Consider the following 27,461-nt stretch of genomic DNA (forward strand, 5'->3'; position numbering starts at 1 on the left):
ACTTGCTGCTCACCTTGTCTATTTAAGGATTCAGATCTTTGAGATCCAGGTTGTTTATGCAGCACTTCACAGAAAATTTTGCCTCAGTTTGCATGAGGCATGAAGCCTCTGCTGAATACAAACATAGACAAGACAACAACAGAAAGTTCAACCACATACATTAAATCTCAAAGGCGCCTCCGATCTGAGCTTACATTGACTAAATGCAATAGGAAAAAACTTTTAGAGAACGTACTTGTGCTTCATCTTGGATTTGTTGCTGAACTGGGGCTGGCTGCCTCACTATGTAGTTGATTTGACCAACTATGGTCTGTTGAACATGCTGAGGTGGCTTGGCTTGGTTCAGCTGCAAGCTGGGCTGTCCTTGGGCCTGCAGAAGAAGCTCCAGGTCCTTTTTCATCTCCTCCAGTTCAAATTGATGGTGCATTATGTCCAGGCTCTGCTGGATGACTTGTTTGTGAGTGTTCTCATTCTGACCTGATGGTGGCGATGCTGGTGGCAGCTGCTGCTGCTGCTGCGGTGGCTGCTGCAAGTGGTTAGATTTTATCTTCTGGAGGTGACCAAGCTGCACTTGCACAGTTGATGTCTGCAAAGAAGCCTGTGTGCGGAATGGCTGTGGATGAGCCTCATGAGATACAACAGCATAACCCAGGGGCGCAGTGTGCTGCAGCTGCTGGGATGGCGCATGCTTTCCCATCCTCCCAGACACATTCTCTGGCTCTGACTGTGACTGCTGCTCCAGCCCAGACTGTGTTACCTTCATAGGCTGTGGGGCACCCCTTTGCTCTTTGTCATGCTGCTGCATGCTGTATTGCAGAGGAAAGTGCTGCTGAGGCAGTTCAGGAGGCTGTCGAAAATTTTGATGGCGGCTTATGTCTTGGTAAGAAGGTTGAGCTTTGTTTGTATGAGGTACACTGAGGCAGTGTGAGCAACATACAGGTGTAGGACACTGGGCTGCAGGTGGAAACTGATGTGGCTGGCTATTCACAGGCTCCAGCTGTGATGCTAGTGAACGGTGCCCATGATACAGGGAGGTCTGTAATCCTTGCACATTTCCACAGAGTAGCACATCTGAGTGAGAAATGTGTCCACCTTCCATAGTGAATCCTCCTGGAAAAAGCAGCAAATTTATTCCCTCCTATGATCTTGACAAATTTACACAATAAAAACTGAACGGTGGCCATTTCCTTGTCTTCATTTCAAATATAAAAGATATTCAAATAGTCCTTCAGTATACCTTCAAGACAAATTTTTCAAAATTTTTCAGTGATTTAAAATCATACCAAACTCCCACTGATGTCAGTGGAACTCATGGTTGAATTACCAGCAAATGCTTTGAAAAATTGACCTCAACTTATTTTAACTGCTGGATATGGCTTATACTTTCATTTTTTAATAAAGTATGAGCATATTTTCTCATCCATAAGCACAGGTACAAAAGACTGCTTCTAGGGTGAAAGTGACAAAAATAAAAGAGATTGATGTAATGTAGGTGAGAACCATAAAAGCTAGAAATAGAAGTGACCTATGAACTGATCTTGTCCATGCTTTTAGTCAAGAGACTATTCCCTGTAATACCTTTGATAGTGTTTTACTCCATCTAGTTTTAAATATCTTAGAATGGGAAGAGAACCAATCTTCTAGACCATTGATCAGCCCACCAAACTGGATTTACTGTAAAAATCCACTACCACTGGGAAATTTATAGCTGGTGGGAAACAAAGTCACAGTATGCACATTAATTATATAAATAACACTGTAATTATTATACAGTCAATGTCATAAAGCCATCTTTGTGCCCATTAATTGTAAGTGTCTCAAGCACTGCTCAGGTCCCTTGGCCACCAAGATACTAAAGGATCTGAGGAGTGCAGGCATGACTGAGCCCAGCTCCTCCTGGGTAAGGCAGAGGAAATAACACAAGGCCTACTGCAGGTATTCCATTTCACCCAGGGTACTTCTTACAGGACTGCCAGAATCAGCGTTGTACAGAGCTATTGCTTGCTGGGACAGAACTGAATTTCAAATACATTTGGCAAAGTCAAGGCTGTTCAATAGCCAGTGACACTACATTTTAAGTAATTTCAGTTAAGTTATTTGTTTAGTGTTTAGTGCACAGTGCTCTCACTAAACTAGTAGCTGTGTTCTTGCATTGTGATTTTGTAAGACCATCAAATATTATATTTACAGATAACATTTATAATGTAACATTTATATATATAACAATGTCTTTAAATAAGTGAATTGATATAACTGGAGGGAAAAACAGAAAAGTTCAGTCACACTAGCTTTTCTTCAAAACATGACAAGAGGTACAAAACTGGAAGTCAAAACAAAAAAGGAGAGCACTTTATGGGAAGTACTGTATTGTCTATATCTGTCTTGTCTAGCTTTGGGCACTTAACTAATAAACAATATATTATTCTTACCCAAATTGGACAGTTGTTTAGTCCAGCAGGAAGGATCCCAGGTAAATCTGATCTTCAGAGGAGGGCCTATGTCTGTGTTACAGTCTGTCTCTAACAAGCGCTGGATCTGATATACAATCTGGTGGCAAATCAAAGGATGATGATTTTATTCACAATTACCAGATGATTTAAAATGTTTTATTTGAGAAACATTAAATCCTTAAACCAATTCTTACTTTTACTGCACAATTTCACTTTACTGAGAAAATAAGTATAGCTCTTACCAGTTCTTTACTGAAGAGAAATGGGATGCTGTTTTTACTGCACATTGCCCAGCTGATGAAGTTCTGCACATGTTCTACCTGTCTGCTTAAAACCACAACATCTTGCAGTTGTTGCTCTAATTTCTGCTTCCTTTCACTGGTGATTTTCTGTTAATAATGTGAATCAGTAGAAGATAGTTGTCATTCCTCAAACACACATACTGCATACAATCATTGGCACTACATTATGCATTATTTGCAGGAACATTGTTATTTAGAATCTCTTTAAACCACCAATCATAAAAATAAAGCAAATCCTATTCAACAGATATGTCTGAATTCAGGAAGAACAATGACTTCTCCAGGAGCAAACAACCCATATCATTCTGGCCTTGGTTTAACAGAATAATGTAGCACAAGAAAGCTGGAGAAATTGGATCAAATTTGCACCTGGACCACTTTCTTCTTTCTTATAACACACAATAGAAGAGATCCAAGAGAGAATACAAAACGCGGGGAAGCATGCAGCATTTCATTTCCTCAGAACAGTCTTTCAGCTTCCAGCAATTCATGATTCAGGTACCACAAAGACAGAGGCTATGTTACCACCCTCAGAGTATTTTTCTATACATTTGTCTAATTACTTTTGAACCCATGCACAATATCTTGCAGCAAGGAGTTCCACACTTATTTACCATTTATGTCAAGAACTGCCTGCCCTTGTTTGATTTAACCTGGTGCCTCCCAATTTCGTTTTATGCCCCCTACATGCAGTTCAACAGAGTACAGTGCATATACTTCAAGTGTATGCATAGTTCAGTTGTGGTTATAGATAACTCAGTCAAACACTGAAACGTTGTCAAAACACATGAACACTGAATTCACTTAATGTTTAATAACACTGAAGTGTGAACATACATTTATCTTTTTTGTAAAGCTGCTTAGCTGAGTAGTCATATTTGACACGAATATATAAGTTCAAAGGTAGCCAGCAAGTGCTGAGCGCTTTGTCTTTCCAATACCTGCTACAAAATTAGAACTGGAAATTCTGATCAGATCTGAAAGCAATTTCTGTGCTCAGTACAGTTCAGAATAAAATCTTATATACTTCAACTGGACATCCAAAACCTGAAAAGTCAAAACTGCAGGGTCTGTTACAGAAAGTAGACCAGAGAATTTTTCAAAAGAGGATATCAAGTGTGCTGCTAGTGATCTTCTACAAATTAAACATTTAAACGAGAAGCTGCTTTGTTTTGTAACTACTCAAAAGGTTCACACATATTCTCTGTAACCGCATCAGAAAATATGGTTAACCCATGATAAGCAAACGTTTTGCCATTTCATCCTGAATCTTTGTCAACTATTGAATCCACATCAAATTCTGCAGAAAAAAAAAAAAATTGAAAACATAAGCAAAGGGACAGTAACTCTCACAGTCTATATTCTTTGCATTGGCACTGGGATTAAATTTAATTAGGTTTAATTTCCCAAGGTATCAAAGAAACTAGCCTTACTTACTTCAAGTTGTTCAAGAAGGACATTTGTTCGTTTATTGATTTCATTCATCAAAACCATCTTGGCCATTTTTATTTGATTTTCTACCTTTTTGTATAAATGTTTTACTTCAAGCAACCTATAGGTAAGAGATACACATCCCTGGATGAGCCAATGAGGTTATTTATTCAGAGTTTAGTAGTTATTTGTTACAAGAACCGAAATAATTATTGACAGAGAGCTCCAATGAAAGTTGTACCATTCCCCTTAAGTTCTGCTACATTTCTCTTCAAACATAGAATCATAGAATGGTTTGGGGTGAAAGGGACCTTTAAAGGTCATCTAGTCCAACCTCCCTGCAGTGAGCAGGGACATCTTCAACTACATCAGGTTGCTCAGAGCCCCATCCAACCTGACATCGGGGTTTGCACCTCTCTGGGCAACCTATTTCAGTGTTTCACCACTCTCATTGTGGAAAATCTCTTCCTTATATCTAGTCTGAATCTCCCCTCTTTTCGGTTCAAACCATGTCCCCTTGTCCTATCACTACAGGCCCCACTAAAAAGTTTGTCCCCATCTTTCTTATAAGTCCCTTTTAAGTATTGAAAGGCAACAATCAGGTCTCCCCAGAGTCTTCTCCAGGCTGAAGAACTCCACATCTCTCAGCCTTTCTTCATAGGAGAGGTGCTCCAGCCCTCTGATCATTTTTGTGGCCTCTTCTGGACCCGCTCCCATAGGTCCATGTCTTTCCTGTGCTGAGGGCTCCAGAGCTGGACACCACAGTTCAGGTGGGGTCTCTCTAGAGCAGAGTAGAGGGGCAGAATCACCTCCCTCAACCTGCTGCCACGCTGCTTTTGATGCGGCCCATGATACAATTGACTTTCTGGGCTGTGAGAGGATGTCGCTGGCACATGTCCAGCTTTTCATCCACAAGTACTCCCAAGTCCTTCCTCACAGGGCTGCTCTCAATCCCTTCATCCCCCAGACTGTCTTGATATTGGGGGTTGCCCTGAGCCAGGTGCAGGTCTTTGCACTTGGCCTTGTTGAGCCTCATGAGGTTCACATGGGCCTATCTCTTAAGCTTGTCCCGGTCCCTCTGCATGGCATTCCATCCCTCAGGCATATCAACTGCACCACTCAGCTTGGAGGCCTCTGCAAACTTGCTGAGGGTGCACTCAATTCCACTGTCTATGTTGTTGATTAAGATATTAAACAGTACTGGCCCCAGTGTGGACCCCTGAGAGACACCACTTGTCACTGATCTCTATCTGGACATTGAGTTGTTGACCACTACCCTCTAGATGCAACATGCTTATGCTGGTTGACTCTCTCAAACATCATGCCAAGACCAGTCTTAAGTTTTTTGTCAACAAACACACACAGTCACCATATCCAAAAAACTTTCACTTTATACTGGAGAACAAATAGTATAAATAGATTCGTATTTTTTGAAGGTGTTTGAAATGGTTTTAAAATGCAGAAGAGAGATCCAACAGCTAAAAAACTACATAACCAGTAGCCAAAATCCAGTTCATATAATGAAATATTTTCATTTTTATACTAGTCTTACTGGAATTGCAGCTTGTTCTGATTTTCTTGAAATAATGTATTTAAAAATAGTCTTTATTTCTCATCCTTTCAAATTCTAGTTCAGAAACAGATTAATCAGAGAAATCTTAACTCTGAAGTCAGCTGTCATATGCGTTATAAGGACTATGGAATCATGCATTACAATGCCATGACTTGTCAGTACCACTTAACTATTAATTTGATATTTTTAATCTTCCTATTTTTCCTACCCTCCAAGAAGAAAAAAAAAAAATCATCTGCATTTACTTCTGTTAACCTTCATTTAGTGAAAATAGTATTTTTACTGATCTTCCACTTTCATAGAAAAAAATAAAAAGTGCACAGCAGTTACCTGTCTTCAATCTGTTTAGCTGAAACCTGAATCCCATTTTTTTTCTCTTCCACTTTAGTTATGACATTTTCCAGGATAACTCTCTGATTTTGCAAAGCTTCATCAAGACGTCTGAACCTGTGAAAGAAGAGGTAATTCTCACACCACTTTTTTTTCTGTTCATAAGTAATTAACTTAGCCATTGATAAGTTTAGGGGACCAGCTGCCTTAATACCTGTCTGGACATGGTTCCCTGCTTCTTTCCTACTACAACTGCTCTGTGTAACAGTTGAACTTTATCACCCTGCATATAGGCAGGCTCATCTCACAAAAAGTGTCACTGTGTATAGACAACCCCTTACATGGCTCACACACTTCAACTGGCAAGCAGCATGCTTAAGCGTTGGTAGCTCTAGTCTTGTACAGCCATGATTTCTTTGATAAAGACAAACAACAGTATTTGAACCGTGCTAAGTATTGAGTTCAACTTGTGCCTTTGAGCACAATCATGAGGAAATATATGCATGCATACACAGCACCTGGGCAGACCACACAATTAGGAAAGTGCACACTGCTGAGAGCAGCGAGTGATTCTGTGAGCAGTAACCCGTGGGTTACACTGCTCCAACATAAGACAACTGAACTTGCTGTGGCTCTGAAATATGGACCAGCCTGCAGCTTCAGCTGACGGGAAAGGCAGATGAACAGTCTTAAATCTAAATTAGCTACAGTTTTAGACAGGATTATGATTAAGCAATCAATGTGTGATACCTGCGTTAAGCAATCAACGTGCAGTACCTGTGTTCCTTATGCTCCGTCAGAAGGCAGTTTCGGCACATAAGGGTATCGCAGGTCTCGCAAAACAGCTTGAGAGGCTCTTGAGTGTGCACTGGACAAAATAAGGAAAACTCGTTTGCTTCATCTGCAGCTGCTGAGGAATATACAGCAATGGTGTCATAGACAAGGATTACTATTAGATTCAGAAAAAGAGTTGTCAAACTCTCACAATTTTATTGATAGTCTTGATGTTATTTTAAAAGACCCAGACCCTAGACCGATCTGATTATATGAAGCAGGGTTTATGTTTGGTTTTTTTTTTTTCTGGCCTTACACATCCTACAAACTCAGCATATCAAAGGGGTTCAGAAAGAAGTAATCAAACCAAATTCATATTTTCCTCTAAACTCTCATGAGTTTAAAATATCTCTCATGATTTTGGACACCTGCCTCATGACTTTGAATGCCCTGGTCTGGCAAACCAGTCAACAAAACTGTGTTGTAAAATGTAGAAAAGAATACATATTAAATAAACCTGAAGTCATATCAGAAGCAGAGAAATCCTTTGTTCTTTAAAAGTCACGTGGGGAATTGTTTTCCAGACTCGTGTTTGTTGTAAATGCAGTACATAAACTTAAGCAACTAGGGGATATTGATATTAGACACTAAAACTTGTTCTAAAGAGTAATGTCATGAAGAGTAAGATTAGACAGTGGACATGTAAAGTGTAAGCACTGCTCCTGTACAATGTGTTCTTGCCTTCTTTCCTGGATATGGCAGAATTGTTTTAGAAAGAACGAACACTGTCAATGAAAGAAGGAAAAAAAACCAAATCAAAAACCAAACCCCAAAAAACTAACTGCTAAACCATGGCAAAACAAAACCCCTTTCACTAAAGCAAAGACATTCATAAGTACATCTACATTAATAGTTAAGGCAGGGAGGGGGAAGCTCTTTTCTTGGACCCCAGAAAATGTAGACACACATTGTTTTATTAATCACTGTAAAGACCACCCTTCATTATTACTGGTGAAAAACATTATTTTCTCAAAATGTAGTGACAGATATATGCAAGTCAGTGTTCAAATCCTTTGTCCACAGAACCATCAACATTATTAGCACATTGGGACATATACAGGGACAACAAGAAAAGCACGATTGTATCCTCAGAGTAGTCCCACAAAGACACTATCCCATTATTCTTTGCCAACACAAGAGAACTTGTGTAAAAAAAAAATAAAATTTGTGAAAAAAAAACCAAACTTGTATAAAAAAATAAAACTTGTATAAAAAAAATTCAATGTTATCCATTAGATAACACTTACTGATACAAACTTCAAATGAAATAAAAGTATTACTTATTTATATTTCATTATTTGCTCATATAAAATGAGAAAAATATTTCAATTTTCCCACATTAAATTTTTTAAACATTTAAAAAAACCAACTTGTGTCAGGACCACACTCTCGACCTGCAGAAAAATGGAGCCCTTTACAGAATCAAGCCTCTGAAGCGATGGTATTGCAGCAACACAGACACACAGCGGACAGCCAGCTATGCTGACACAGTCACTTTGCTTTCAAATTGGAGAATGCACAATACAGAAGTAGAAATACTAAGAAAATCTGATGGCTGACAAAGAGAATGAAAATATGAAGAAAATCCATGCCATGCTCTAAAGAAAATATGCAGAATTTCCTACGTTTCAGATGATGATTGAATTACTTTCTCTAGTTCAATTGGCTTTCCCCTCCACCTTCTTAACATAATAAGAAGATAAGAAGGTAATTTGTAGTAGACCAGGCCAAGATTTTTATGCAACAGCACTATGTAGTTTACATTATTATGAATTATTTACTACAGTATCATGCTTTATTCTTCAGGAAAGGTTTTTTTTATATTATTATTGAATGAAATGCTAATAGATAGCATTAATAAAAGAGGAAATTGGATCAGAGGGTTTTTTAGCCCACTCCAATATTTTTTCTATCAAGGTACAAACTGAACTCACCTGGACAGCAATTTTTTTCTAATTGTACTGCAAATCTGTACTTTTGCACTAAAACCTGCAACTGACAATGCAAATAATATGTAACCAAGCAGGTTGTATAACCAAGGTGGATGTCAAAGATCACCTTCTCCTCCTCTATGGAGTCAGATATTATCTCTTAAAAGAAAAATAAAAAGCCCATAATAACCATCTCAATTTTCGTGGCTTGGAAAAGCCCCTCTGAGTGTTCAGCACCTGCAGAGCATGCAAGCTGTTTTTCTGAAAACTCAGGATCAAATTATCCATATTAAACTTTAACTTATAATGAGATGCAGTCTTTAAGGTCCAAATATAATGAAGCCTAGTCATGATCCTATATAATGATTTCTCCATTTTTCTCTCTCCAAGGGTTCTTTAGCCTTTGGGTGTGTAATCATCCCAGAGAAACCAGTAGGGTTTTTAGCACTGTTTTAGATTTCAGAGACAAACAGATTTCAAATGCAAACCAAGGATAAAAAAATCAATGTTATCCAGTTACAACACTCTCAGCCTCTGCCACTAGTAATTCCCTGATTCAATTGACGTACCCGTGAGAACTGCCACTGAGCCATGGTATTCTCGACCGACTTTATACTCAGCTCAGAGCTACGCTCTGAGAACAGTTTAAAGGTGCAAGATCAATGGGACAGAGAGTCTCTTAATGGTTACAAGGGCCTACACAGAAGGTGGCTGTTGTTCAGAGGCACCATACACAGACTGAAGGTGGCTACTGGATCTGAAAGCAGAGGACACCTTATTCCCATAAAACAAACAAACAAAAATCAGCCTGAGTTCTAGTATATCCTAGTATTTTCTTTCTTTGAAATATCCTGAGGGGATATTTAGGTCCTAAATAAATAATATATACATCAATAATAAAAAATCACAGATTACATCCAAATTATTTTTTTTTATAACTAGCCTATATATACAATATCAACCTCTGTTTATTTTTTTTTCAACATACTGAATTTAGGTGTGCTAAAAAGATGAGAAAACATTTTAGTTTATGTGTTTGCATCTTTTTATTTATACAGCACACGCAAAACCACAACTAAGCCACAGGTATATTTTCTGACCATTATTTGTCAACAATATGAGCTGGTAATCTTAGTCAAAGTGAAACGAAACTATAAACATTTGGAACCTCAAAACCACAGTCTTTATCTTGCCATCAACTCAAGAAGAAAAACATTGTCCATCCGATCAGGACATTTGAGGGGAGACTGGGGGGACTTCCATTTATAATATTCTCTAGAAAAGATCCAGAAAACATTTAAATGTCACCTGTGCTTTTTTATTATTACCATTCCTACAGACTTTTTTTTGTTTACACTCTATTTGGCAATGGCATATCATGACTTAAGTGCCTCAAACTCTGTTTGATATGAACACCCAGGACTTAAAAGAACTCCATCTGTGGCAAACATAAGGTATAGGCTCCTACAAGCAAAACCCTAAAGAAATAAAAAAGCATAATCAGGGGGTTACACCTATGTTTATTCCTTGTTCTGTCTTTCATCTTCCTTATGAAGAAGGATAATGCTGCAGCACAGACTCCCTAGGACAAATAACTTCATATATGAGCAAATGTAAACTTAAATCATTGTATAAAATTGCAAAACTCTTAATTTAGGTTACAAATTGGTTTCGTATCTTTAGGTTACCACACTCTTCAGCAGATTTCTGGCATATAAATGAAGCAAATAATGAGCAGCAATAGGAGATGATAATCCTTTTTGTGGATGATCATCATATAGGGATGAGACATATTTACCAGTGGACCTCATTTGTACTTGCTGATAGCAATATAGTGCTCACACTTCGGAACCACATTTTTCACTCCAGGCTTAGAAAAGGCACATCCTATAGTGAAGACAGCCTACTGCTGTCTGTGAGACTCCCTCCCACACCTTGTATATAAGCACAGGAATTGCTTTATGGTAGTTTCCTGCAGGAATTTACCCAAAGAGGATAGAAATACTGAAAGAGCAAGGCCTACCAAATCCTAGCCCATCACTGCATGCTGAAGAGGCATGTGGAACACAAATATCCATAATTTTTCAAATACTATGGAATGCTGATTGTGGTAATGGCCCTAAAGTTATAGAAAAAAATCATAAAATCTCTCATTGACACATACCTATCCTTCTGAGTCACACACAGAGAGCATGGTGCCTGTGGCACAGAGCCTGCAACTGCTCCTTTTTCATCTGAATAACTGATATGAGAAGAAAAAATTTTCAAAATATGTCTTCAGTACCTGTGCAGCCCTTCATGGATACAGACAGGAAGCGGTCTCCAGTTTCCTTGCCATGTCTGTGTTGCTCTGTACATGAGCTGCACAACCACTTATTGCAGCTTGTACAGAGGCTGTGAGCAGGTTTCTTCTCTTTACACGTGGAGCAGCTCTAAGAACAAAAAGTGCAGTTTCATATAAAGATGACAAATTAGCCGTACAAACTGTTATCTTTAATAGATTATGTTTCAGATTGGTAATCTTCCTATTTTTCTTCCTCAGTCTAATGCAATTCAAGTGATTTTAAGAGTCTGGTTATTGTTGTAGAAGGAAACAGAATAAAATTAAGATTAGAAGCTCTTAAATCATATTGGTTGTCATTCTGTGCTCTAGCACAATCAAGCATAATTATGACATGATGCGTGAATTACGCAGTAAAATTCTAGGGTCTATGTTACAAGTTAAGTCAGAAGAAATAATCGTAATGACTCATTCCTTGTGAACTGAAAAAGTCATGAAACTATGAAATAAGACTTGTCTGATTTCAGCTAAGGAGGGTCAGGTTAAAAGTTACTTTTGAAAATGATTGGTGTGCTTTGTAATCCCTCTCTGTTAGTGTTGTACTATTTACTGATGGCTTTAACACTTTACTTTTATATATATGTATGTATATGTATATTCAGATAGATGTACATATTTTCTACCTCAGAAAAGTTAGTCTAAGTTGCCGAGTAAATATGTGAAATGTTAGAATCAAACATAGTCCATTAATTTTTTTTAATCTAACCACCATTTCCTTTCCAATCACATTATGCAGAAGCATTTTACCACATCATTTCAGTGTCATTCACTAATTTCTACTCCTTACTAATTATTTATTAACAAACTAAAAAATCTGTAGGCTAGAATTCACTTCTGCTTGCATGCATATAAACATAAATTGGAGCAACTTCAGCAGAGCTACTCTAAACCTACATTGCTTTGTTTAAAATCAGAGCTTACTCTATTTGCCTTAGCATTGTGTGAGCCACTCTGATACAGTGTAACTGTCAGAACAATACATAAATCGTGCCAATGGTAAGGCAATTTGAAAACAATATTGGGACAGGCCCATACTATTAATGAAAAACCTGGTTCCTATTCTCTAAAGAGCTGACCAGAAATGAGCTCAATTTATATATTGATATCACATGTGGTGAACTAGAAATGTAAGACACAGGAACATGAGAAGAACTGGAAACCTTAATTAACTACCATCTGTATTAATTCAATAATTTAGGAAATGTCCTTTGTTACATAGGCCATGCTGTCTGGAAGTGTCACTAAAGGGGAAATGAACAAAGCAGCATGTAAAAACAGTGGGTAATTTGATTTTTGGTATCCAGAATGAAATTTCAAGATAGATATAGTGATACTTCTTTTAAAAAGGATTTGCACTAGGCATAAAATACCTAGTTTAAAAATTCCTAATATGAATGGTTTCTAGTTACTGTAGCCACAAATAGGTACTAATGGGCAGAGTGAACATAGTGATGTAATTTTACCATCATCAAAGCAAAAGAGCTTTGCCACCAGTTTATCAAACTCAAACATTTCCTACCAGGTGACCATACATCTCCTGTACTTATGCGTGGCTCCACATTGCTACTACTCAGGGCTACTCAAGCAACTAATAGAGAGCAAAATTACATCCTAAGGTGTTTGTTCTGTTGGGCATCAGCTTTTCTTCAATTCAGTTCGGTTATGATTGCATCCCAACTATTCTGATGGGAAACATGAAGAGAAGGATTTGCAGCATGCACTCAGCATGTACGCCTTGGTGAATTCAATGGAAGAGTTTCCCTTCATAGTGTCTCAGGGAATAGAAAGCCAAAAGGAAAACAATCCCAGTTCTTTGCTGGTTGTCTTAGTTTTAAACCATGGCTTTAACATTAAGTGGAACATCTATATCCACCTAAATTCTGAGACAAAAGTCAGTCAAGTTCTGATTCACTTCGGCACAAGAAAAATATTTGTTCTGCTGAAATTAATTTAATTTTTACTATTCCCTTCACTGGGGCTGGAATTTCACAACAGGTCTCTTATCAACTCATTGCTCAAGAGTGTTTAAGCACTCCCAATCTTTTTCAAAGAGATTGGGAAATTCTTGACAATAAGACAACAAAGCAAAGTTTTAAATGTGTTCGGTTGTCAAGGCTGGGAAGTATTTTAGCCATTTGCTTATAAAAAATGTTTTCCAAAAGGTACATATAATGATAAAAAAAAAAAAAAGCCTAAAATAATTTACAAAACCAAAATACAAAGATATTTATTCTGGGAAGCAAAGCTTGTTATCTAAAAAGAAGTGTCTAATTTCAAGTGCACCCATGAAGGGCCAGCTTAGGGAACAGGTCAAAAGCTGAGGGATGCTCTGTCTTCTCTGCAGTAACGAAAACTGCTTAATCACAGGTTTACCTGTAACTGTTCAGCTGTCAGTCTGACTAGAACTTATATTGACACTGTACTGTGTTAACATTACTTTTAAGTTGCAGAGCATAGAGTGTTCCCAGAGTTACATTATTTATGATGTGGAAATGGGCTTTTGGGCAAGAGATTCTAAATTGCATATTTTTGAAACTCCTGCTGCTGCTATATAGCACATTCTATCATTTATGCTTCACTATCTCGCACACTGAGAAACATCTTGCTTCCAAACACTTTGTTACAAGCCTTGACAGATTCCCATTTGAACATGGTAAGTAAATTAAGAAAATTATGACAGTTCAGCTGTGTCTCAGTTGGATGAGCTGGTGCTTCTCCTTTTGACATCACTGATGGTGAGACTATGGCTTTAGTTTTGGGAGAGGGGATGGTGGCTAAGAGACAGTAAGCAAGCTTCATCTTCACTGATATGTGACTTGACTGTTACTAAAAAGGAAGTAAGCCAAAAACTGAGGAAGGTTTGCAGGTCCCTCTGGGGTACTCCTATGCTCCAGTGAGAAATCTACTTTACTGAACGGCTTTTAGGACTTCTAAGGGATTACAGAAAAGAAAAACCTTCTTTTAAAGAAGGTTAAAAAAAATAACCCAGTGCTTTTGAAGACATTAGATATTCTCATTTGATTTCCTTTCTACATAAATTCTCATTGAAAGGTAAATGATGGAAGTAATGGTAATTAAGAAATCCCAGTATAAGAAGTGCACTGTAAACATTCAGCAATCTTAAGAATTTTCTTCATTTTGAAGAGGGCACATGAATAGACCTCTTCTTGTTTTAAAGTTTTGTTGCACTCTTCAAGCACCTTACACCTCAAGATGCCAACACACTTTGTTTGCACTAATTTTTTAATTTCCACAGAACACTCAAAGTTGTTTTCTTTTTAACAAAGGAGAAAATGAAACACAGAAACGACTGACAGGGAAGAAGTACATCCCCTCTATACTCTTCTGCAACAATGTCACTGGGCAAGCCACTTGCACAACTTAAAGCAGTCTCAAGCCTTCTGCATGGGACAGAACTGACCTACAAATTGTTGCTGCCCCTACAGGAGTTGAGAGACTTGGAAAGATCTCTCTTCTGTCCTACATTATGTAAGAAGTGTTCTCCTCCACCCAAAGGCCCTGAATGTCCAATGTGGCTATCCAGTTTACTTAGGAATCAAAAGTGCAAAAGAGACAAGCTGAGGTCCAGGAGCTGGTTCAGAAGGTGAAGTCCAGTATTCTGCTTTGTTCCTCTTCCCTTGCTTTGGATCACACTTTGGATAAAACAGTCAGCAGATGACAGAATAGTTTTGACAAATTTTCACCTGTTTGAACTCCTAGCTACAGGTAATAGCACCACATTCTGAAATAAATCTTATTCATGCAAATAATAGAACAGTGTTTTGTAACAGAGGGTCAGAAATATATGCCTTTCTCTGTCCCTCCTCATGACTCAAAGTAGTAACAACTAAAAAACTGTGAGAATCATCCTGCCTGTTAATAGGGCATTTAACAGAAGTGAAATCCACCTATGCACAGCGTCAATACAAGGACGAGGTAGTAATCCTATGCTTTCTAATTCCCCTTCGCATCCATTCCCCAATGGGAAACTGAGATATGATGTGACCTTTTTTATCATTAAAACAGACAATCAGAAAATGATAATTGTCCACAGGATCTAAGGGGTAATCTTGGTGAAACCACTCAGCCAATAGTCCGCTTCCGTTTACTCTGTGTTGAGTCCAGAAAGTGGACAATGAGGAATCCAAGAGATTCAGTATCCTCCTAATATATTGATTGTTGCAGATTCAGTCCTACTCCACTAGTATCAATATTTTTAATCAATTCTATTTTAAGTACATAGAGTCAAACTCATCCTTCAAATAAAGTTTAAAAAAGTGCTATGAAGGCAGCATGTCTGCCTCTAGGAGTGGAGTAGTTACAGTGCTGCATAAGCAAGCTGTAAGAGAGTCTGTTGTTCAACACAAAGTTTGCTCTGTTTTCAAACAGTGTTCATCTGGTAGTACGTCAACAGCTCACAAAGCACTCATCTCAGTGCTTTTCACTCACCTTTGCCATAGCTGAATCACCAGTGGGAAAGTCCGCGAGAAAGAAATTTTCAACTACATCCCTTGCAAAGCAGGTCTGTTTGCACACAGGGCAGGAAAGGATACCTGAATTTTTTTAAAAAAACAAAACAAAACCACCACAAATAAAACAATGCACATCAGCCATGTGAACCAGGAAATTATACAAACCACACTTCGGTATTGCTGGCTTTTTTACATCACATGGACACACTTAGTTACAGGAAACTAAAGCATTCTTCAAGCCATAAGTTACTTGTGACTAGATCTAGCTCAATACATAGGAAGGAAAAACAAAGCAACAAGATCCCTAGAAATTCACTATAGTTCATTTGACTTATTTCAGTATTTATCAATGATATTTGCATGTCCAAATTCCCATGAATTCATTAGAGCTGACACTTTTGTTAAAAACTGAGCTGCACTTTAAACTATATTCCCTTGTTACAGATCTACTTGTGCTTTCTGGTACTTGCTACAGTTCTTCTAGACCAGCTTTACCTTACCAGAGGTGTATCAAAGCATGAAACACACATTGCCTAATATTAGCTTCACTAGCCAAGTGAAGTGAAAGAGGAGTAACAGGCCGCGAGCAGAAGCAACAAGTCGAAATAAGGGTAAAGAATAAAAAAAGTTTCATAAATAAAAGTCAGAATTGCCAACCATCTATTATAACAAATCCACAGATGGCAAAACATGATCACCCCTAAAGCAAAGTCAGCAATGTGAGCAGCAAAACCTGGCTCCACCTTCATTTGCTACTGAGCGCAACTGGGATGAATCTTAGTGTTTCCCCGGGCTGAGAACTAGTTCAAGAAGGTGTCTGTAACTGTATACCTGCATTTTTGCACCTCTGCTATTCCATTCCTAGACTTCTTAGGCTAGGACTTACATTTTTCTAGAAAGTCTAGTGCTTCCCTGCCCCCCAAGGAACGTGCATGTTTCTGACCACATTTCTGTAAACTACTGCAGAAGTGAATCCAGTCCTTTAGAGATGGTCTTTTTTTACCTTATCAAGCCTTTTTTTAATCTAAGTTTTTCCATTCTGTTGAGAACAGAATTACAGTGCTAGGCTCACCTTACCAAGTGCTCTGTTTATGATAACTAACAGCAGTATTTTCCATGACTAAATGATGCAAACTCACTTAAAGAAGGTTGTAAAAGCAAGATCAATGACAACTTTCTGCTGCACTGACAATGTTCAATCTGCACTTTTCCTTAACTAAAATTATTTTTGAATAAGAAGAGTGGCCTGTAGATTAACTAAATCTGAAAATGTCTATTACTCTTCACATCAGACTGTTATCAGAGACTGTCATGTTTTACAGGTGCTTAGTATTACCTGCCCCTGGGACATGGCTCCTGCAGTCCCTGGCCAGGTGCACAGTTCTAACCCTGAATGTCTCCCATTTTCAGAACTGGGCTACCATTATTTTAACAGCAGCACTTTTCATTGGTAGAGAGACACAAATCCCAAACCCTTCCAACATCACCACTTCTGCCAAAAGCACTATGCAGTCAGATGTCTCAATACATTCACTTTCATTCATAAATGTTTTGAAAAAACTTTGAGTTCTGTTACATCTCCTTTGAAGAGGACATCTTACTAAGAAGCACTTTCATGAGGTTTAGATCTTTTTTGGCCCAAATCTTGTTATAAAAACAAAAGTATATTGTTTACGATTTTCTGAGGTTGCATTTAACAACAGAACTGTGATTTGGGGGCCCAAGTGGCAGACTATGGTCTACCTCACACTTGTTTAACTGCGCATTTCATACAACACTGAGTGTTCATGTAGACATGAGAAGGAACAGGCGGTATCCACAGATGCCTGTGCTACTCAGCTACAAGTCACCCCAGGGGAAAGGGCAATGCAAGCAATTGCCAATGCTCTGTTAATCTTCTGGGCATGTAATTCCAGTCTTGTTTAAGTGTGTTCTGGTGACGGGACTTAAAGAGGCTAAAAATTCCTCTGATAAAGATGCTCATGATGGCAGAAAGCTGTAGAATTATTTTAACTCTTCTTCTACTTTGCATCCTTAATATAAGGAGCACAGCTGAAAAGGTACCTTATCTACCTATAATGTTTGTAGTTAATCACCTTCACATGTTACACCCTAGGATAACAGAATGCTTTCGTATTAGTCACACTGAAACCTCTCCATGCTTTCCCAAATTATGGTTGTGTGTATCTCAGATATCCATTAACAGCTCAATTCTCTAGAGGAATGCAAGAACAGTAGGAGCACTGCAGTACCTAAGACAAGATGTGATATACAGACAATGTCCTCCTACTCCTTGTAAATGACACGTACTGCAAGAATCACTGAATTTTAGAGCTAATTCCTAGAAGGTGAAATAGTTTTCAAGTTTCCCTGTGAGCACCTTATAAAGCAACACAGTTATAACAGCAGGAGAAATAAAAAGACAGACGCATTCTGATTGATAAACCAGGAAGCAAAATACCTACTTCACAAGCAGCTTCTCAAATAAGTCCCATGGGACATGCTCTAATTCTTGGCGCAGTTGATAGGAAACCATCTACTGACTTTACAGGGAATTGCCTCGAGCCCTTTGAGACTTTGAACCAGTTTCTTACTCCCGCAACAGCATTGCCCAAGCAGTGCCAGTTCTTGATCTGGCTCATATGGAGAGAAAACCTCCATACTGAGACGGCATAATATGCTGCAAATTGACCAAAGGGGAAATTATCAACAGGGTACTTTCTGAAGTAAGAAATGCACGACTCCCACAGTTATTCCTTCATCTACATGCCATATGGGTGGGCACACAGTCATACACCATTTCCGGGAGCAGCTGCTTACTGGGAAACAAAAGCAGTGCTCAGAACTGTCATAGCAGGGACAGCTTTCATCTACACACTGCATAAGGTAAAAAAAGTTAATATTTAAGATGCCATATTATTACATTCCAACACTATTCAGCTAGTGCAGAATGTTAAATCAAATTATACCAATAGAATGATATTTAGCAGAATGTTCATGGCCTCAAGTGGCTTCATGTGAACTTCAAATTCTGCTAATTTTTTACAAACCAGTGAAGTATAAAATATTTTGTATAAAGAATGCATTAATCTGATAATGGGCAAGACCATCTTTTTAATGTTTTTAAGTGTATTTAAAGAAAACTTCAATAATTTTCACCCTAAGAAAATCTGTTTCATGCATGGATTTCAGTTCTGCACAACAGCCTCCTTGTAGATATTGAGAAATGTAGTGGTATTAAGAAATACGGAACAGTCATGATTTTGGAGGTAGATTACATTACTGCCAATTAATATTAGGGGATATCTAAAAGTGATGTCCTGAATGCCATGGGACAATTTTTTCCCAGGTTTTAGATCCAAGTTATGCTACTGAAATCAGCGTTATCCCAGAGATACACATGTAGCAAGTCGCACACACACACACACACACAGGTCAGAACTTTGTACCATACTCACTACCACAGACCATCAAGTGAAGTACAGTTTTGACAGTGTAAACATCAAAGTGTGTCTTAAATCTCCAAGTAACCGTGAATTACAATGATTACAAATCTAAAACTCCCTGGAGATGTACATAAGACATGTATAGCCTTCAGCTTCATAAAATAAATCAGAACAAAGAGCATTGCAGTTAACAGGAAAAATAATGGGGACACCATGGCAGCACTATATTGGAAGTCATCGCCCAGTCATAGGAGGAATAACCAGTAAGCACCTTCTTGCCCGTCCCAATACTGAATTCTATATTTCAGACTTTATTAAAAGCACAGGAGATGGATTTGCATCTTGCCAAAAGAAGGATTCCCCGAATGTTGTAGCTTTGAGATCATACTTGTTCAGCTGATTAGGCTTCTTATTTGATTCCTTTTCCATTTAATAAAAACCTGTGCTCCCTGGAAATGCCCAATCCTTTTCAATATAAATTCCCAAAAGAACTTAATGATAGCTTGGCATAATAAATACAACACAGAATGCTTTGTGAAGTAATTACCCTGAAATTAAGCAAACCTTAGATATGTATTTACAAATAGCCACAGGCAGCAGCTACTTCAACAATACAAAGCGAGGGCACTATGCTGTGCTCGTGCTCGGAGTGCAAATCACCAGTAAAGTACAATTTCCTAGAAACCCCTTACCTGTCCTCTGGATAAACAGTCACTTAGAGAGCTACACACAAAGTCACTTGTGTTGGGGAGCGACTGGTTATTAAGCAGAGCTGCACACACAGCGCACTCCCTGGAATCAGGCTTTTTCGTACTGCAGATTGAAGTCACTACACCTTTCACAGAGCATCTGGGGCCGCTCTGCCTTCTTCAGCCAGAAATGCTGACAAATCAGCAGAAAGAGGCACTGGGCCACTACAAGGTGTATATTTTTTTCTTCGTGCCTTCTTTCTTGCCCTTGCCTCTCAGATTCATTCAGGCCTTCATTAACTTGCCTTCATGGTATTTTTTCTGAAGTGGTGAAATGAAAAACCCATAGTGAGAAAGAATAGCAGCTTCCTACTTCCCTTCTTGCCTGGGTCTTCGCTCAGTCCTCAGAGTAACCTGGAGCAAACGTGCAGAAGGAAAGAGAAGAGCTTTTCCAGATCCAGATAGCAGCAGGTCTTACAACGCCATTCACTCCCAGGGTACATTTTACAGACCAATTCCTAAACATTTTAATTGCCTTCCTACCTTGCCACTGCCTCTAAACAACATTGTTGATTTGTTTTAAGAACCTGTACTTTGCAGACAGCTTATTTAAATCTATCATTATTGCAGCACTGCGGGTGAAGGGAAGAGTAGTCAGAAGCCCTAGAGATTCACTGTTTGTGCGTATGAGAATGATGCAATTTCTGGATCTAAATAGCAATTCAACATGGAATTACAGGATTCAAACAACAGTTCACGTATTAAGAGAACAGGAGCCAAATTCAGCTATGATGCAATCATGATGCCCAAATGAAGTCCGTTCTTGTTATGAAAACCTCTAGAAGCAGCAAAAAACTAAGAGAGCTGTTGACATGCTCTATTTTTGTATGGAAATCATACTGGCAGGAAGGAGGTAGGAACATTTGCATAAATTATTTTTAGAAGTGCATTAACTCCTGCTGTTTATCATTTCAAATCATTATTTACGACATCACATTTCACTGCTGAAGAGACAACAACGAATTTAGAAAGGCTAGCAAGGATCGTAATGTTATATTTAAGCGCCATTTCATTGTGATATGCAGAATAAAAACCTGTTTCAGAACTATATGCAGGATAAGCCAGATGTAAGCTGTTCTCACTGTATTTATCAGCTAGTACTGAACAATCACTGAAGACCATATTGTATTGAACGGACTCTGACAAATTTTCCTACACCTACATCCTTCCAGGGCTCCTTTAACCACCATCCGTAGTAGCCTAATGCACCTGAACACCACCAGAAAAGCCACCAGCACCAGGAAGCACATGCCTACAGACACATCTCTGTGTGTTACGTTTATATACACTCATCTCTGCACTCTGAAAAGCTTCAGCAGCAGATGTTTATTTTACTGAACTGGTTTGCAGCCCTTTTTCAGGGACACGTGTTTATTTCCACTCTCACACTCTCATCAGCAATAGTAATTAGACAATGGGTTGGGGAAAACGGAAACTCGAAGGCAGTGGATCCAGTAGTGAGACAGTCACCCAGGCTGGACACTCCAACCCCACACCTGGGATATCCAAAATCAGCTTTCATGAAAACAAGGTTCTGCCACATGCTGTTGAAGCCCGAGCTCTCTGCATGTCAGGTCTCTCACATGGCACAGAACTTTCACTTCTGTTAATTAAAGTTGCCACATTGCATTGGACCCAGGGAATAGCAAGCAGACATCAAGGTAGTGACCCTCATACAGAGTGTTCCTTTGTAGAAGCATAAAGAACTACAATTTCTGAGTGCCCTCAAGTTTTTACTCCACCTGTATTGCAGCAATCTAATTTGTAAGTGACAGAGCTGTGGATAATTTGCAGCAATCATCTCTGAAGTGCAAACTATAACCTCTCCACCACATATGGGAACTGAGTACAAAGACCTTTTGAACATCAAAAGCCGCAGCTTGCAGTTTTGTTTCAAGGTCTTCCAATCTGGTCAGGCTTAAACAGAAAGAGCCCTCAAGCTGGTTGTCTCGGAAATAAATCAATGCAGATAATTAACCTATTATTATCATGAGAATTGATTAGCATAAAGAAACAAACAGCGGAGCTATCATACACACCACACTGATACTTGCTGTCCACATGTTGCACCTATTCCTCCGCTCTCTTTCCTCCAACAACCATCAGAATAATTATTCTCAGAGAGCATTAGCTACAGTTCAAGCTGCAGGCATAATTTACACTTCCTTGGAGACCCAATTATAGGTTATAGGAAACAGTTCTGAAGACAACCTCCCACTCTGCAGCCTCATACTTATATAACTAAGCCCCTCATTGTTTCACTTGCCTTTTGGATCTGGCAGCTGAACAACAGAGCAAGAAGGGTGAAGTAACTCTAGTTTCCCTCTTTGGAATTACCTTTCTACTTCCATTTTAGAAATAAAACAAGTGTTTGGTGTGAAGTGGATCTAATTAAAGCAAACAGGTATTCTCCTTCAGAATTAGTAGATGTGATGCGTTGCATCACTTGCCTTGTATAATCGTAACAAAACAAGGTTATTTGGGCCCTGAAGATGTAACAGCTGTAACACCAAGAAGGCCAATCCGTACTCCAGTGTAAGCCGAGATATGGCTTCAAGAATTCCCTAGATGTGCCTTTTTTTTTTTCTTTTTTTACATATAGACTTAGTACAAGATAAGGCACCGTGTGTTGACAGCTGGAGTCTCCCTAAGCCAGGACACCATACTTCTTATGCCAAAACATCACATTGAAAATGAGCCTAGAGCCCAAGGAGTCATAGGGCTCAATCTTTTCCTTGAAATAAACCCCCTTGAAGATATCTGTGAACACATTAAATGCAAGTGTGACCAACACCTGGCTGAGTTTTAGATGTCTCTCACTAACAAGCATTCACAATTAGGGATCCATGGTTATGTATAGCATCTACCTTACAAGCTAAAGAAAACTGATATTTTCAGCTGGAAATAATAAAATGCAGCAGGTGGACATCTGTCAACAGTTGAAATTTAACATCTTTTCTCTTTAATAGTCTGTTTTCTCCTGGTTTTACCTGATCAGCTTGCATTTCTCTAATGCATAACCCTGCTACATTTCTTGGCATTGAAGCAGGGATCTCAGACCCTCTCTTGCATTTGGGAAGCTAATATAACTCAAGCGTGGACAGTTTTTGACTTATGCACAGAGTGTGGATAGAAATTATAAAGTCATTTTCCATTATTTTTGTTATCCAACCTAGAGAGGCACAAAAGGGCAAAGCACATTTTTAAAGCAGAATTTCAGAAAAAATAGCTCAACACACAAGTTCAATACAAAAACATGGTACAATTAAATCCATCACTCCCTGAAGCAATTTGCAAAGCTGGGCAACTACCAATCATATTTTACAAACATGAAGTGTAACTTGCGGGTTTGACAAATTAACCAATTCAGTCACAAAATGAAAATAATACCAGGAGGGCTTGATATCAGTTAGCAGAAATTTGCAAGGTGCTGCAGTACATCTTTCCTGATCTGCCTTGTTCTCAGAGGTCTAAACTGAGACTGAGCAGTGATTAGCTGCGATTTTTTTTTTTAAGGAGGAAAAAGCCAAAACACCACAACTCTTGAGCTGAGGCAGTTTGATAAAAACATGAACTTCTCACAATGCACCTCCACTGGTCCTCATTCAGCTGCTTTTGAAACTAATACATTGGTGATACTTAAAACACAAAACCAATTTAAACCATCAAACATCGTATGGAGAGGAATATTTGCAGATAAATGGTAATTTATTTTGGCACCCACTCCCAAGTCAGAAAGGAGGGATAAGCACAGGAAACTGGATTAATCTGATTTTGAATGTATTCAGAACTCGGAGAGAAGGAGCCAGGCCCAAGAAGCCAAGGCAGCATGCAAGAGCCAATTCTGTATGTTTCCACATTGTACTGTGAGGGGCAGTTCACACAGGTAGGAGCCTGGGAAAGTCCTTATGTGAGAAATTTCCATCTCAGGAAATGGGGAAATTTCCTCTCTCTTTCTTACCCAATCCCTCTTTTAAAAATTATTCCTTCCCATAAACTAAGCACACCAGAAGCACACAACATGCACGTCTGCAGAGAAGAATGTGAATTATGTGTTACACGAACAGAAGGAATTAAAAAAAAAAAAAAAGAGATGAAAGGGACACTTGCTTGCAGAAAAAGAAAGACTGAGAATCTTAAAGTCTCCTTCATATTAGAAGCATATGTGGACACTTGTTTGCAGAAAAAGAAAAGAAATACTGAGAACCTTAAAGTCTCCTTCATATTAGAAGCATATGTCAGAGCCCAGCTCACAAAGATAATCTTTTTTTTGCACTCAAATTACTTCCAAACTCTCAGTTCTCACAGCTTTGAATAAATTCAGACACATATGCAACTTTCCCATAAGAGCTCTGGCTATCTCAGAGCTTTCATTCATGAGTCATCTTAAACACAAAGGCTGAGATACAGATATAAAACTAAGTTTCCAGCATCAACACCCAGCAAATATCAGGAACACTTACCTCCATCTTCTCAGCAATCTTAATACAACAACAAAAAACTAGAAAATAACTTTACGTTAGTTTAGTCTTACTTATAGTAAAGCATAGCAAAACCCACAAATTCAAGTATGCTTTTGTAGCAAATCTCAGATTGACTTCACTTGGAAATATATTCACTTTTTCCAATCTTATATTTTGCTTAAAGAATTCAGAGTGAGTAAGGAACATACTCCTCTTACAGGCAATATTTCATGTTCACTCAGCTAAAATGGCTTAGCACTTGTATTTACAGTTGATCATTGGCACTTATATATGATCATACTTAAAGACAACACTGAAAATTGAGTTGTTATTGTACTGCCCATAACTCAGCAAGTGGTGCAGATAAGACAAGCAACACTTAGCATCACACTATGAGAAGAGTTCACAGATTTATTCTGCTGACCTACTGTAGTGGCAGCTTCAGCCATTGACTTAAATAAGAGACACAGATGTTTTGGGTTTGCTGTTCTCCTTGCTCATATGTTCACTGAGTCTCTGCACCTGGTGTCTCACTTCATTTACTGGGTCATCACCAGTTCATTATCTCTTCTCTCTAATCTTGCTCTTCCCTACAGAAGTTCCCCCTCTACAAGAGAATGAGGAAGTAAACAGAGAAACTTCAAGAACACAGAAATAAACTAGCAGTTGTTCCAATGTGCTATAGACAAATAATACCCAGTCCACTCAGGAGCCTGAGGAAATTTCCAATATTTTAACAACTCCTGAGGACCTCCAGCTGCACCTCATCCAGCATCACCAGGTGGTAGAAATTCACATTTCTACTTGGCTAAGAGAAACAAGGGGAAAGAGGAATGGCTTAGATATCAGATGAGGATACATGAACAGTAATGAAGTGGTTGTTTGCAACAGCACTTTATTTCAAAGTACATCCCTCAGACTTTAAGCCTGCTATGACTGGGCATTTAAAATTTTAAGGAGGCATTTCCTTTAAATGACTGCTTTGCTCTCTCTGTCTTCTTCCCCTACCTTTGTATCTCTTCCTGTCTGTACCCTACACATGAATAGCCTTTCTCCTTTGCCATTAGGTTATTCATTTTTCCTTCAAACTATGACACTTCCGTGTTTTGCCAGCCTTTCTACAGTGATCGCCTAACACTGTTCCATTTGATCTCAAACTTGAACTTGTCTACCTTATGTTATCAATTCAGATTACCATCACCTCAAGGAAGGTATCTTCTCTTCCTACACGTTTCTAAAATCTGCTATGGAAGAGATAATAAACGATGCCTCTTATTCATCTACAGTTCAAAGCCTGTGAAAATACAAGCAATCTACATCCCTTTGCTCTTCTTATAAATTAGTAATGAGTCTGGAATGCTTCCCCATAGTAATTGAGACTCATTCAGTTAAAGTGACTGTATTCTGTGATCTAAATCCTGTCTTATTCCAAAAAAGCTACATATTTTCTATTAACATCACTATCAAAAACTGTACAAATAACTTCAGGATTTCAAAATCCTTCTCGTCCTCACTGGTTTACTCAGCTTGTTAGGGTGAGTTACAGTACATGCTACAGTCAGAGGGGCTCACATAGAGAGAAGCCACATCTACAATGAGATAAGAGTTTCAGTGCACCACAATGCACGTGTTCTAATAACAATTATGATGATCTCTGTTAGGACCAAAGAACCAGATGTTTTTGTGCTGGTGTTGGGGGTGGGAGGGTGCAGAAGGGGGAAAGAAGGAAGAATAAAACTATCACCACAATTGGTACCATAGAAAGGTCCAACATGTCCAAAAGACTAGGTAAAGATGTAGCCTAGAAACTACCTTGTAGCACTTGTTTATTGAGCTAAGCAAACCAAATATTCATAATGTCACACTTGGAAATGGAAACTTAGCCTGATCTGGGTAATGCCAAATGTTGCCTGTGTTATTTATCTTCAAAACATTGCTATTGGATGAAAAATATAATGAAGGAAGTTTGTTCCAAATCCACCCTCTGCTCATACAAATCTTGAGTGTCCTAGGTTATTATTTTAAAGTAGTGCTGTAAAGGAATAGACTACAAAAAGTACTTCTCAATCCATCTATTTTTATAATACTGTAATACAAAGAGAACAAGCCAGAGATTATTACCTTCGTACAGAACTTCATACTCAGTGGGAATACAGCTATATCCTTGAATCAAATCCGGAAGACAGTCCTTACAGAAGGAATGAAGGCAAGGCAGCATTCTGGGGTCTCTTCTCCGCAGGTCCCATTTGCACACCAAACAATTCCTCAACAGATCCGGGGTCTCCATTTCTGCTGGCTGAAGTTTGACATCGAAAACACAAAGAGTCACTAAATGGCTCATGACAATCCCTTCATTCAACAAAACACCTCATCACTCAAGCACAAACTAGAAGGTAACAGCGGGATGTGCGTTCTCAGCAACAACATTTATTTAGCCCTTGTGAAGAAAGAGGAAGTTCTTTGCAGCTGAAAATCACATACCTGCTTTACAAAAAAGAGTGTCTTTGCAGATTGTTGTGCAGGAAACTGTGGTTTAAGATTTACAAACCATGACCCCACTATCTCTCTATAGTACTTGCAACTTCTGTAAAAACTGAAGTAATCTATTCTATTGATCTACTTACAAAGCTGTTACCAGGATGAATTGTCACACGCTGTACATTTCCTGCTAGAAGTGCTGAAACTGTGCAATAAAAATTATGGTATTCTCTGAATGTTTTTACAATTTCACCTCAATATTTTATAGTTTTCAGGTAAAGCAAATAAGCATAATAAATCATGCGTCTATCATTTCAGTAATGCATGTTAGAAAGCTGCCTTGCTAAATGTACAGCATCTTCTGCTGATCTTCTTTATAGAGATTTAACAAAATGCAGTTTGCAGTAATAAAATTTCAACTGTAAAGATGATCACAGATCAATTATAGGCCAAATCTGAGCTTCCCACAATCAGGACAGTGTTCTTCCTGCCAACCTAAGCTCCCCAAGGTAAATGGAAAGGTTTGCAGCTTATGTTCTACCCTTGATTCTGAGATTTTGAGAAGTGTTGATCAGATACAGCCTGAAAAGAGCAACTTTTGAAAGTTCCATTAGAGGAGAAAAAGCACATACAGTCTTGTCTCCCCTGGAATCACCCTTAC

At 38.6% G+C, this 27,461-nt stretch overlaps 1 protein-coding gene across 1 annotated transcript in view; it reads right to left on the bottom strand.

Moving 5' to 3' along the window:
* TRIM66 (tripartite motif containing 66) overlaps window positions 1-27,053 on the bottom strand; it is a gene marked incomplete at its 5' end in the record, with an annotated part of 47,432 nt that extends 20,379 nt beyond the window's left edge. Inside the window, 10 exons of the mRNA XM_010172742.2 lie at window positions 236-1,110; window positions 2,430-2,547; window positions 2,693-2,839; window positions 4,190-4,304; window positions 6,087-6,203; window positions 6,864-6,996; window positions 11,136-11,283; window positions 15,642-15,745; window positions 26,444-26,618; window positions 26,947-27,053. Of these exons, the coding sequence (XP_010171044.2) occupies window positions 236-1,110; window positions 2,430-2,547; window positions 2,693-2,839; window positions 4,190-4,304; window positions 6,087-6,203; window positions 6,864-6,996; window positions 11,136-11,283; window positions 15,642-15,745; window positions 26,444-26,618; window positions 26,947-27,053 (2,039 nt within the window). The remainder of the gene's footprint in view (window positions 1-235; window positions 1,111-2,429; window positions 2,548-2,692; window positions 2,840-4,189; window positions 4,305-6,086; window positions 6,204-6,863; window positions 6,997-11,135; window positions 11,284-15,641; window positions 15,746-26,443; window positions 26,619-26,946) is intronic.
* Window positions 27,054-27,461: the final 408 nt, after the last annotated feature.

This window comes from Antrostomus carolinensis, unplaced genomic scaffold (genome assembly GCF_000700745.2).
Source record: "Antrostomus carolinensis isolate BGI_N321 unplaced genomic scaffold, ASM70074v2 scaffold4440, whole genome shotgun sequence".
Taxonomy (NCBI): Eukaryota; Metazoa; Chordata; class Aves; order Caprimulgiformes; family Caprimulgidae; genus Antrostomus; species Antrostomus carolinensis.